The 14402-nt window shown below is 38.9% G+C and overlaps 1 protein-coding gene across 2 annotated transcripts; it reads left to right on the forward strand.

The window, feature by feature from the left end:
• Positions 1-94: 94 nt before the first annotated feature.
• Positions 95-10744, forward strand: LOC103712756 (transcription factor BIM2-like). Of its 2 annotated transcripts, XM_008799375.4 has the most exons (7): positions 95-454; positions 879-996; positions 5326-5395; positions 5482-5571; positions 7233-7636; positions 8380-8518; positions 10336-10736. In XM_008799375.4, exons 1-7 carry the CDS (start codon positions 385-387, stop codon positions 10444-10446), a joined length of 1002 nt encoding a protein of 333 aa, XP_008797597.1. In that variant the 5' UTR covers positions 95-384; the 3' UTR covers positions 10447-10736. The 2 variants fall into 2 exon arrangements, with proteins under 2 accessions (XP_008797597.1, XP_038983491.1); XM_039127563.1 differs by lacking the exon at positions 8380-8518 and having other exon boundaries at positions 10336-10744.
• Positions 10745-14402: the final 3658 nt, after the last annotated feature.

Raw genomic sequence — 14402 nt, forward strand, 5'->3', positions numbered from 1 at the left:
GGAGATTTCCGGGGCGGATCCGAAATCCACATCAAAGACAAAATGATAAAATTACCAATATACCCTTACAATTGCATTTGATGCAACGAAACTCGAGAGATCTCTCGGATGCGCTTATTTTAATCCCACGCCCACCCGGCGTTGGTTAGCGCGATTTCTTTTCTGCCACTTTGTCCCTTTGATTTTTTTTTGTTCTTTAATTTTTCTGAAGAAGGAAGAAAGAAAGGGAGAGGGACTTAATTTCTTCTCTTAGGTTTTCCGTGGATCTCTCGCTAGGGTTTTTCTGGGGGCTGAGGGGATTGGGAACGATAGATCGGGTTTCACTGAGGGCTGTGAGGGAGTGGGAACGATAGATCGTCGGGGACGAAGGAGAGGGAGCAATTGATGGAGACGGTGTCGAGATCGAGCGAAGACGAGGATGAGTTTGGGAGGAGTCAGAGCTCTTCCCAGAAAGGTTCTCTCTTTCTTATTTTTCTCTATTTTTTTCCCCTCCAGCTGTTATTTGCTATTTCTTGTTTTGCTTGCACCTCTAATCTATGCTTTCTGGACCTGGAAGACAATCTTTTTTCATGTGAAAATTGCTTTTTCTTCGTTGTAATCCATATTTTCTTAGAAAAAGAACTTATTCTCCTGAACCCACAAGTAAAAGAGCAGGCGATCCAGTCACTTTCTTGCTCTTTCTTCTTGCTGTAAATTTCTCTGCCATTAGGCTTCTTGATTGTGAAGAAAGATCAATTTGGTTTATTTTGGACTGTCTAGTTTTAGCCCTCTTTTTTTAAAAAAATCTAAAAGCAGCTTATTCTGGTGAGCCGAGAATAGGATAAACTGACTTGGTTTAAGCTTTTGTTTTTTGTTAATTTCTTTTGGGTTTTGGGCAGTGGAGTTGACGGTGATGTTGGATGGGAAGAGTAGTGAGCAGAAACCGAGCACACCAACCACGCCAAGATCGAAGCACTCGGCAACTGAGCAGCGTCGGAGGTGCAAAATTAATGATAGGTGAGTTGACCGTTACAGTAATATGCTCCTCTTTTCCACTAGCAGAATAATTGCTGGTGTTACCGATCTATCAACATCGTGGTTATCCTTGGTTCATCGATTTAGTTCTAGAGGTAAAAAAAGAAAAGAAGGCATTTTGATGCTACATGAAGAACATTGTCATGTATTTTGTCATAAGATTTGCGTTTAGTTTATCCTGTTTGCTGGTTTGTCTTCAAGCGATGTCCGTGATGTTGTGTGCTTTCACTTTTTTTCAGGCATTTTCCAACTTACAAGAAAGTATTATGACATTAGAAATCAAAATTTGGAAAGACTAAGAAAAAGCAATTAACACTCTGGCAAAGGTTAGACCGAAATCAAAATTTATGGGAAAAGAATGAAATATAGAATGAAAAAAAATGGAAACATTTGAAATCAAGTGTAACTAAGTAGAATTGTGTACATTTCAATTCCAGGAGGCACGAACAGACTCCTTATGCTTAAATTGCCATATTATTGAACAATTATGTTGTTCGCTCGTCTTTACAGATTTTCTTCTCCTTTCACGTTTTGAGCAAAGTTTATTTTTGTATTGAATGACATAATTAAACAATCCAGTGACTTGATCTAAGCACTGAGAACTGATCCTAGCATCGATCTTATTTACATCAAAGTCATTTGTACAAGGAATTTATCTTATAGTACCTCCTTAATATTGTAGTGTCACATGCACATCTGCAACTAGATAAATCAAAGATCTTAGATTGTTCTGTAATGAATACAAGATATTCTTTGTTCACATGGTGAGATGATGCCTCATCCTTCTTGTACCAACCATGCACCTTAACCATAACCATCCAGTCTTTTTCCAACTATTTGGGGTTGGCTTTATGGATTCTCATTCGCTAAAAGCACTTATGACAAGTACTAAATAGGAACAAGATATCTGCTAGGACTTGCAAAGAGACCATCCTTCAGACTCAAATTGACAGCTAAAATGACTAGAAAAATGGGTTATTCTTGTCCAATATGCATCCTTTCAAAGCAAACTCATTATCATCCTCACAGATCGATATGCTAATAAGTTTTCTTGGTCACATTGGCTGTGGTTGTGGTTTTTTTTTTTTTTTTTTATGGGCATGAAAACTTTAATGTACCTGCAATCTTGTCGACCTAATTTCGAAATGGTTTCCTATCAAGATGGAAGAAAAGATGATAGCATACAAATATAAGCAAAGTTCTTTGTTATAGGAAATGAATAAGAAGCTTAAATTCCTAAATCTGGAGAGTACAAAACATGTTTAGCATAATTATATTACTTGGTTACCAATTAGGTGTTCTAAGATTCTAGGATTGGGCTGCATTAGTTTATGCATTCTACCCCTTCTAAGCAAAGTTCTTTATGTGGTTAATACCAATGTTTTCAGTTTGACTGTACCTATCTGCATCGAGCGTACCAACTCAAAATGGTAGCGAATTAGTACGCAGTAGGCCTCTTGTATCGTGCATCGGCATCAGGAACCGAACTATGACGACACAATACCAGTTGGGTATTAGCATGGTTATAAAAACCGATACTGAAAATCTTGGGTAATATTATGAATTTAGAAGGGCATGTCATATGATGCATGGTTTAGAATAATGATCAAAATGGAGTATTTCATCTTCAAAAAAGTTTTCTTTTGGCTAATTTAATTACGACAACACCTATTATAGCTTGAGGTTTAGGTGTTTCAACATAACTTCAAGAAGTAATGGAAGTGCAATTCTTGGAAGTGAGATTCATTTGCTGGTGTTTACTATGGTAGATTCTTGTTTTGAACTACAATTCAATCATTTGGATTGTATTTTCCTTTTCTTTCTCAAAATAGAGAGGTTGCTTGTAGTGGGATGGGAACATGGGTTGTCTTCTTTTTTCTTAAAAAAAAATTTGGAGGTCTCTTATTGGGGTTTAAGGGTAATTGTTTAAGTGGAAACATAACTTAAGGAATTTTAGTTGTTAATCAATCTCTTGGAAGTTGCTTACTTTCATAACATGCATGCAAGGTACGTCGTTTTAGCACTGGGCTCTGTACTAGTGCCACCTTGTTACTGTGTCGGTGCACCCGGTATGGGGGCTGATTTGGCGTACCGACCATACCAGCTACTGAGTATCGGTACGTCATCCGTATTGTGTACCGATACCGAACCGGTCTGGTACGTCCTGTACCGTTCGGTTGGTTACGATATGGTATACCTTGCTTGCATGACTTCCACCTTGAGTTACACATAAACAAACAAACCCTTAGTTGAAGTCTTTTTTGGGTAAAATCAATCTATTATGGTCTGTCCTGTATATATTTCAGACAAAATCTCTTGGCTTCATTTGAGAATGGGAAGGTATGTACACACGCTCCGTTATAAAAAGAAGCTTTACAATTTGGAATTTTCCCTTTATGATCCTGTTTGTCAAGTTTTTTCCCATAATGACTCATTCAAATCCTCTAATCCTGCCGGCCATATTTTCCTTTACATTTCCTTTCATGGCATGTTTGAAGTGGAAACTAAGTTTCTGCATGGGACGTGCATGCCATACAAAGTGGACTTTGGATATGCACTTGTTATCCCGTGCTAAGCCTTGGGTTAAAAATTTACGAGGGAGCCCCATTCGAATCTCAAAGCCTACCATGTGTAGCATGGGGTCTCAAAGTGTAAATTAAGTTTCTACTTTGTAGTTGATCTGAACCGCACTCTTCATAGACACCCCTAAGTATCTTTTATGGCACGGCACTCTTTTATATTAAAATATGCTGAAACTGAAGAAAACTACTAGTTGCAGAAAACTTCCATATATGTTACACAATATCTTTTATCTTCTTAATAATTTTAGCTTCCAAGATTTATTATATAGTATCATCAGTCTGATCTTCAAAAGCAGCCTTATTCTTTATTTGTTCTATGTTTTATATACTATTTGTAATATGCAGAATGTCAAAAAGTAAAAATGTTTTTTTCTTTTTTTTTTTCAGAAGCATGCTGCAGGTGCCCTTTGCTAGTACATATATATGTATGTGTGTGTATACATTTATATTTACATATAAGAACTCTATAGATGCTTTTTTTATAACATGGATGATTTTTTTCAACTGTATTAGAATCATACATGTTCCGGCCTTGTTTTACCCAACTTCTGATGGTAACAATTTCGTTTGTCCAATCATGTCTTTTGGATAGAATCACTTTTATTTAATTTAGAGTCAAGATGATCTACAAAATGTAAAATAGTTACTTACAATTTCATACATAGTCTTGTGTACTACCTATGAAAAAATATGCTTTTCGGCAGCTAATTTGGTGTGGAACCTGTTTCAGGTTAATTCTAGCTTATTTCACTTTGCTTATATAAAAACTTGTTTATTTTTATTTGAAAATAATAATGAAATAATCCATCACTCTGCTATTATATAACAATTAAAAAATCCCTAAACTGTTGAACTCTACAAGTCCCTGTCCGCACATGACTATAGAGAATCCATCTTTATTAATGCACCCCTCTTAGTTAAAGTTCTTGCTCACTGGGAAGGAGAGAAGTAAGAGTAAGTGCACCAGCCAAAAGGGGAATACATCTGCAGAGTTATATTAAGTAGTAATAATCTTTAATCAAATAATGGATCATACACACTGTTCTTCCTTTCACATGCAACACACTTTGCCAACACTAGTAATAAATATGACTTGATTGGCAGTCTTCCTGTACAGTCCATGCAGCCATCCTATTAAACCTACTGGCTTGTAAGCACCGTGTATAAATTGAATGAGATGCTTAAATCAACTTGCTATGATATGGTTAATATGAAGAGAATCAGAAGTGACTTTGTGTATTGGTGTCAAACACTGCAAATCCCTAAAATCTGGGCATATACACACATGGTGTGTGCACATCTACATGCATGGAGATGTTTGTTTTGTACATGGTCAATATATCCAGAATCTCATGTCCTAGAATTGCTGGACAATATTGGATGTGTTAGGCACGTATCTCAGACATTGCAACAAAAACATACGTGCCCCCCAAATTACAACATTTCGTTCACATTGATTGCTAACATAGTGTAAATACTGTAGCGAATGCAAAGAATTAGTAATGTTTACACTGAAATATGTTGCATAAGTTATATTGTTTCATGAACATTTTTTGAATTTCTTATTTCTAAACTTCAATTATATTTTCTTGTTTCTGTTTCTCAGCATAGACCTAAGTCAAAATAGAAAATCAAAAATTGCACAAATTTTAAGCATTGTTTTATTGTCTTCCATCTGTCATGAACTATATTTGATGTACTGAAAATGGATGGTAAATCTGGCACATAGATTTCAGATACTTAGAGACCTTATACCTCATAGTGATCAGAAGAGAGATAAAGCTTCATTTCTTTTGGAGGTAATAATATCATCCCAAGCTTGTTTTCTTCTTTTGCAGTAATCAAATTGGATGGGATAATATATTATCTTCACCTCCTTATGCAGGTTATTGAATATGTTAAATTCTTACAAGAGAAGGTACAAAAGTATGAATACCAGGGATGGGGTCAGGAAAATGCAAAATTAATGCCATGGGTAATTGATTTACTTTCTTCTTTCATAAAAGTCAACAGATGCATACATGCATGTATGCATGTAATTTGCATTTATATGCTTGTAGACAGGCAGCATGTGACATTATCTCTAGGTACTTGTTTTTCTGGGTGGATGCACATGTCATTATCATTTGCTTCACAAAAATCTGCTTATCCACATAAATTTCGATCCAGTTGGAACAAGAATGGCCTGGGGTTAAATGCACTTTTTTTGTATGCATGGACTGGTTTATCTACATTCCAAATATTAACAAGATTGGATCAACTGCAAAGAGCCTCCATACAATTTGTACTAATTAATCAGTTGTAATAAAATGGTTGTATGACTGGGAGCATTAGTCTAATTGTGTCTCTCTAAATGAGCAATATGCTTTTAGATCTATCTTTTTTTTAAATCCGTTATTTTGTCAAAGCCTAGTAAATTAAGGGCCCGTTTGGCATAGTTTTTATTTCTTGTTTTCTACTTTTGAAAAACAAATACCCAAAAACTGAGACAAAAAACATGTGTTGTGCTATTGTTTCTAACTTCTTTTTTTCAGAAATCATTTTCATTATTTCAAAAATTAAAAATAAGAAATTCTTATTTTCAATATTTTTGAAATAAAAAATTCATATTTTTTACTATAACTAATGATACCACCGCCACCATTGTTGCCACCATTGCTTCCATCACTATTGCCACCACTGCCACCATCATCACTGCCTCAGCTGCACCACCCCCTTCGTCACACCACCACCGCCTCTTACCATTTAGACAACCATCACTGCAGCTGCCTTCGCTACCGCCATCATCACTACCTCCATATATTTTAGAAAATAATTAACTATATCGAATGTATCTACATTTTTTTACAAAAATTTAAAAACAGAAACAGAATTTCCATTGTCTATTCCTAAAAACAGCAAAAATAAAAGTGATGCCAAACAGCACCTAAATTATCAGATGTAGATAGCATTTTTCATGGTATTTAGTATGGCCTTTATGTGCTTTTATTGAAATTATGGACCTTCAACTATGAAATTGGTCTTTTATCGTTATCTTGTTTACTGTTTTCCAGAACTAACAATACTTGTGGGGCTGACTGTACCTTAGTAGTTAGATTTACGAATGAGCAGATGAAGGTTTTCCAAATAATTAAGGTGGTTTGTCTTGAAATTTTCTTTAATGCGCCTGGCAATTTACAGGAATTATGTGTCAACAAAATAAGCAATAACTATATCATATTATTAAATGATATCAACTAGACACATCCCTGGACCATTTTGCTTTTATTTGTACTCTCAGGTTCCATAACTTATTTCTTCGATATAAGTCATTCTCCTATAATTCATAATTCTCTCTCTCTCTCTCTCTCTCTCTCTCTCTCTCTCTCTCTCTCTCTCTCTCTCTCTCTCTCTATGTGCACGTGCACATGCGTACAACTGAAACATCCTAGTTCCACCAATCCTAGGATCTCCCCTTTTGGGTTCTATGGTTCCCACAAAAAATGAGATGAGTGTTTCATTGAATTCACTTCTTTTTCTTAGTTTCTAAAATTCTTCTGGAATCATATTGTATCTGCCATTTATTGCTTATGGGCATGGAATATGACTATGCATGAATAACATGATCTCTTTTATATTTTTTATGGCTTGTAACAGAGTAACAGCCAAGGTCCCACAGATGGTTTATCTGACCCTTCTCATGTCTTAAAAAATGGACCTGTCCCCCCTGGGTTTATGTTCAGTGGAAAGTTTGTTGACAATAGCATCCCTATTGCGCCAACAATGCTCTCGAACACACAGAATGTAGCAGAACCAGACATGAATACTGGTACAGGTGCAGTGCTCGCTCCTTGTGCTTCTGTTGGAAGGGAATCTGGTTTAACACTCCCTCAGGAGAGGTTAATTTCAGATTCAGATAACATGGCATCCCATGCTCAATCTCAGTGGCAAAGATCATCAGGCCCGGCTGACTGTACTATCGGTAGTGATATGTTGAATATACAAGAAGAGCTGGCCATTGATGAGGGCACAATCAGCGTGTCTAGTGTCTATACTCAAGGGTGAGTTTACATTGTATTAGATCATCTTCTTATGTGCACTATTTTAGGACATTGAAAACTTGCATTTTCTCTTTTGTGGGTACGAATACTTGCTCTTTGGCTATGGATTGTTATTCCTAAGTATTATATATGAAAATTTTAATCATTAAACTGTCTATCACCGCATTCATTTTTTTTTTCCACTAGTAGTTGTTGGGAAAGAGCTGCCCCCCTTCTTGTTTTTTGAATTGGAAAAGTAGATGCATTTTGACATTTTGACTTGACCTCTTATTTATTTATTTTTGTCTATTCATTGATCTCCGTGTGGATGGTGGGCAGAGCAAAGACCTTGTTATTTTGTTTTATTTTTCATAAGTTGTATTTTCCTTTTCAACAATAGACAAGCTTCTATCAATGTTGTTGTCTGTTAAAAGTTCATGCTAAGATGTAGCAATTCAATTTCGCAGGGAGTTATGCTTTTCTAGTTATTTCTTTTGGATACTTGTTAATGTTATGGTCACTTAAGGTGGGATACATTTACAAATATCTTGACAGAGAAAATTTAGGTTTCAAATCTCTACTTTTTTCATTTCTAGCATATGCTTTAATGAACTTCATCTTTTTCATAGCAGACCATTCATTTGCTCATATTTATGTATATCCTTTGGAACTTCTTGTTAAACCAGCAGGACCCAGTTTTGAAAGATTTTATATTTTGAGATTAATATTTACCTGAATTTTAACATGGGCTTGATGTGAGATAGGATATTGACTACGCTAACACAAGCACTGGAGAGTTTAGGTATAGATCTGTCTCAAGCCAGCATTTCCGTGCAGATCAATCTAGGTAAACGTGCAAATAGTAGAAGACAGACTGCTACCACCACCATGTCCAGTGCTAAGGTATAGATTATTTCATTTGTTCTTATTATATTTTCTTCTAGTTAATTTACTGAACTAAATGAGATTCTCAATAACATCTCTTGAAATTATCCCCATTTCGGTACTGGACTCTCAATTCTGGTCTTACCCTGTGCATTTGGATATATACTAGTATGGATCTGTGCTTATCCGATGAAGATCATTTCTTCTTCTGAATAAACATTATTGCAACAATTATATGTATGACATCATGAGTTGCTTCTGTCAAGTTGATTAATATTTGTTGATCTCCTTGGATTTGGAAATGACACTCATTACAATGCTTTTCCTAACCCACCTGTTTTCTTTTTTATGGATTTGCAAATTATGTTAAGATGAATAAACATTATACAGTACAATTATATGTCTTAGTATCTAACTTGTGCACATTACATAATGAATAATTAGTTATCTCCTTGCATTTGCCAAGCTATTCTCATGACACTGCTTTTTGTAACCTACCCAGTTATGTTATATAACTCACTGAAGTAATCTGCTGCTGAAGATGTTCCTGAATTGTTTTCGCTTTTACTTCATTATTTGCATGTTTTGTTGTTCTTTTTTTATATAAGGAGGGTATGATACATTACCTTATATTTTATTCTCCAAAGCAGTTGGTTTTTGTCATCACATTGGGTTGGACAATGCCCATATTCATTCCAATGTTGAATTGCGGTATCTTGATTTTTAGGGAGCATGCTGGTAGCAAGCCAAATCATGTTTGGCTCAAACTTGAGCTCAAGCCTGAGATGCTCGAATGGCAAATTAGCTGATGAGCTAGAGCTACACTCGTCTCCCTAAAAGCTTAGCTTGATTAAGCTCGGAATATGAATATAAATAAGCAGTTTATATATTGTATATGTTAATTTAATTAACATTTCTCTATGTATTTTTTTTATATTTGTTTACTATAAATTAATAATCTATATGGAATACTTAAAATATAGGATTAAAATATGATTAGGATAGTTATCTCAAAATGTATGAATGAAGGCATTTAAAAATCTCCAGCTCTTATGAGATCTTTTAAATGAGCTCTTGTGAACAGCTTGCACTCGGCTTCAAATTAAATGAGCTGGCTGGATCTCGGCTCAATTACAAAACCAGCGGAGCTTGAGCTAAAGCTGGCTAGCTCATTATTACCCCTAATTAGCTGTCTCTTCCAAACTGCTATTTTTTTTCTGGTTAGAGAGTTTTGATGCCTGGGCTTAAAATCTTTACAGGACCTCTAAAGTGATTTCAGTATTGCCTCAAATCCCATTTGGATCCGCATCTCCTATCAGCCAAGCTGAGGTTGGTTGTTCGTTCTTGGTCATAAAAAGGGTGTTCAAGCTTAAGCTTTTGCTTGAGCCTAGTTTAGTTGTACATGTTATTCTCAGCTTGTGACCCACTTAAATGAGATGACTCTAAAGTGAAACCATTTTCAAACTTAGTATCGCAAGCTGGTGCCAGTATATCGTTTGTCTCATTTATAAGCAGGGCCCATGATGCAGTATGAGGGAAAGAGCTTATAGGTTCTAGTGATTGTCCCAAGTTTCAAACAAAACTCAGAAGTACATGACAAGTGATGAGCTCATGCTCGTTGTCATCCTGATTTGCTTGTGGATTTTAGGACCGTGAGTACCCTTTGTTGTGTGTTATTAGTTGAGCACTTGGGTTTATGTCTAAGCCTATTGCTGTTGTAGTGTTAATTTTTAAGGCTTGTATTCCAGCTGACAACATGTCTACTCTGTGCAATGACTATTCAGAATCAATGTAACAACTATTGACGTGGTCCTTTTCATCACCTTTGATTGTAGGATCTTGAAGACCCCTCAGCTTTTAATCAAGCAATGGAAGACTCGAGAGTGGGGAGCAGTGGTGAGGAATCTGAGCAAGCTCCGAAGAGGCATAAAACTGATAAGAGCTAATGCTACATGCTCGGATCCTCTTATTTATCTTGTAATCATCCTCATTCTGAATCTAGGATGAATTTTCAAGCCTTTGCAGATGCACGTAATGGCATTATGTGTTCATATGGTTTCATGACGAGGCTTCCATCATAAATTGAGAAGCCACTTTTCATTTCTGGCTTTCAATCCTGTTAGAAGTCTCTTATACCAAGTCACAGTACTTAATCCATGAAGGTACCGCGGATAGCTGATCTTCGTTGTTACTGTGTTTGTTTGTGAATTATGGAAATCATTATCCTCGTCATATATTTGATCAGCTGTTTAGATTGTAGAGTTGAAGTGGAGAGGCATGCAATTGTTGAACTGATTAATGCCACGATGATTAGGTACCTGCAAAATTTGTCCAATCTGTCTGCAAATCCATTTAAGATCCTACCTTCTGAACTCATTCCAAGACTGATTAAAAGTTTACCCAAAAATTTTGAACTCATTCTATAAAAAAACTGTAAAACTTGTCGAGTATCTGAATCAATTCGATTAATTTTTATTAATCAGGTGTCCGACTTAGAATTATCAAAAAATTAAAAAAAAAAACAAAGACGGTAACAAAGGGAAAGATCTTTGCTTGAATATAACTAATATAAGTAAAAATTATTAACACATCAAATGGATTTTGTAGCTTATATATTTACATATATATATATATATATATATATATATATATATATATATATATATATATATATATATATATATATATATATATATATATATATATATATATATATATATATATATATGAAGATTTATAATATATATAATATCATATAAACAGGTCATGTAACTCGGCGTCAATTTTTAAATCCTAATTTAGGATTTTATTAGCGGATCCCATTCGGATTTGGGATGGGTTAGATACTCAAAAAAAAAAAAAAAGGGTATCCTGCTGACATCCCTGATGATGATATTTCTAAATGCTGTATCGGTCGTTTCTGGCTTATGTCATTTTTTTTATATAACAGAACTACAGGATATCATTCATTGCGGAAATTGTGTAGTTTTTCTTCTTTTTTGCCCCCTTGGAGTCCATGTGGGATATACTCAAGGCTATAAGGATGAGTATACGAGGTTACACACACAAGTATTGTCTTCTCCTTCTAACATTTTGTACAAATTAAGATGAGGAAACCTTGGCATTTACAAACCAAAAAAAAAAACCCTGCAATTTCCTGATCTTTCAGGTTTTGATAATCTAAGGTCACCTGGTTTGCATCTATATTTCTTTATGGTTGTCCCCCTCCAAACTGGAGTTGTATGGGACATTATCCAAGGATGGGTCTGTGGGGCATCCACAGCATTCCCTAAAACAGAAGATCTGTTCGTGCTATGCATATTTTTGTTGGGTTACAAATCAAACATCCAAATGTCGTCCTCGTCAAAATTTAGCAAAACATCCTTTTGTTCTAATGGGATGTTGAGAACATCAATCAAAATTCTTCTAATCTAATAGATGGTCCCCATTTGTTTGATCAGAAAAAAGATCCACCTTCATTTGACCAAAGCCAGCACGGATGCTATATCCCACTCTAAACAGAAGATTCTCAACTAGTTCTTGCAAGACATTACCAAGTTCCTATCAGTCCTGCCTATACTGCCTTGAAGATACGCCCAGTTATCTCGTATATGTATGTTGTTGGGGGAAAATAAATTGCTCCGAAGCATATGAATGCATCGCCGGCACGTAACCTAAAGACGCCCGTCTTCAGAGATGCCCGACCTGTAGACGCCCGACCTGGAGGCGCCCGATCTGAAGGCGCCCGACCTGGAGGCACTCGACCTGAAGACGCCCGGCTTCAGAGGCGCCCGACCTCAGAGCTCCCGACCTGGTGCCCGACCAGGCGCTCGACCTCGAGACGTCCGACCCGAGCACCCGACCTCAACATTTTCGACCTCGGAAGTCCGGTCTCACCATCAACCTGCCGCGATCACATCCTTCTGCAGCTCGACCGGGGATCATGCCCTGCTACCGCTATCAACAATCAATGCACATAGCCTCTGTTGATCTCCGGCTCACTCAACAATCAATGCGCATGGCCTCTGCTGATCTCCGGCTCACTCAACAATTAATGCGCATGCTATCTACGGATCTCAAGCCCTCCACGGCAAATAGCTAACCTGCTCGGCTACGTCCGATTAGCCACAACGACTCATTGGCTCCGGCCTGATCTCCTACGGTAATGCATTAATTTACACGATTGTGCATTAATTCATACGACATGCTCAATCATGACGGTAACCCGTTTGCCCCGTCACGTCACAGGTAATCCTGTACCCCTCTATAAAAGGGGAACCCCTCCATCTTAGAGGGGGTTGGACTCTGAAACTCGGAAGACATTTTTCCTCTCCCCCTATACATTTGCCCCATCTGACTTAGGCATCAGAGGGCCGGCGCCGGAAACCTTGGCCATCGGCTTTTTGCAGGTCCCCCGAAGGACGCCGCCCGCCGACGGACCGCCACCCGCCATCCCATGCCGGAGCTCCTCCTTCTCAGCCGACAGCCGCCCCCGGGTCCAATTTCCAGCAATAGTTGGCGCTAGAGGAAGGGATCGAGTTGTAGCCATGAAGTTGAGAAGCAAAGGAGCCTCCAATGCCTCCGGGCATCTTCCACCAAGTCCTGGACACTCTGTCCAGAATTCGCCATCTCCGGCTGATCCAGTTTTCCAAGTTCAGCCGGAACAGTTCAATATTCTGGTGCAGCAGGTTCAAGCCTTGGCCGCAGCCGTCCAAGGCTTGCAACGTGAGGAAGCCCCACCTATGCCGCCTCCACAAGCCCAGGTCCAGCCAGTGCTTCCTCCAAACAGACCGGTGCCCCAGGACCAAAATCTTCATGGCTCCTCGAGGGCCAACAATGAAGGACGATGTTGTTGCCAAGGCTCAGCTCGGGCGTCTCCCCGGAAAGAACTACCGGAGAGGAGCATAGACAGAAGGCCGCAGCTCTCGGAAGCTGAGTCAGCCCCGGACCGACACGAGCCGGAGCAGACTACTATGGCAATCCCCCAGGCTGGGGAGCTCGACAAGCTTGAGCGCCAGATTGAAGCGCTTCACGGCAGGAAGGCAAGGCATGAGGGTGACTTTGAGTTTACCACCAAGTCCCCCTTTTTCCACCAAATCGAGGATGAGCCGGTCCTACCGAGGTTCAAAATGCCCCAAGTGGAGCCCTACAATGGAATTACTGATCCCCTCGATTGTTTGGAAAGTTACCGAGCCCTCATGGCATTGCAAGGGTTCTCGGAGGCTGTGCTCTGCAAGACCTTCCCTGCGACTCTTCGGGGAACAGCTTGGCTTTGGTTCTCTGGGCTGAAGCTGAGCATGGTATCCTCCTTTGAGCAGCTCGGCAGGCAGTTCGCTACCAACTTTGCTGCCAGCCGGCGCTAGTGGCGAACGTCGGATTCCCTCCTGGACGTCAAGCAAAAGGAGAGGGAATCCCTCAGAGAATACCTCGACCGCTTTACCGCTGTAACTTAGGAGGTCTGCGAGCTCGACCAGTCGATAGCCATGTCGGCACTAAAGATTGGAGCTCGCTCCTACAGATTTCTTTTCTCAATTGAGAAAAGCTTTCCTGCCGACTTCACCGAGATATTGGTCCGAGCTCGGAAGTATGCGAAATCCGAGGAGGACATCGCCTCCAGGCAGGGCGCGACTGAGCAGGCCTCGAAGAAGCAGAAAAGACGCCGCGAGGAGCGCGGCCGTCCCAAAAGCTCGTCTCCCTGTCGAAACAAGAACCTGCCTCGGCTGAGGAGTCCACCTGGACAGCGGTGACAGCTTCGACCAAGATCCCCGCCTCGACCGAGATCTCCACCGCGGCCATGAATGCCCTCGGGGAGGTACGAGAATTACACCCGCCTGAATGTTCCCCGGGCAGAGGTCCTAATGGAGATAGAAGGTCGAGACTATTTTCGACCTTCACCCCCGAT

Source organism: Phoenix dactylifera, chromosome 1 (assembly GCF_009389715.1).
Source record: "Phoenix dactylifera cultivar Barhee BC4 chromosome 1, palm_55x_up_171113_PBpolish2nd_filt_p, whole genome shotgun sequence".
NCBI lineage: Eukaryota > Viridiplantae > Streptophyta > Magnoliopsida > Arecales > Arecaceae > Phoenix > Phoenix dactylifera.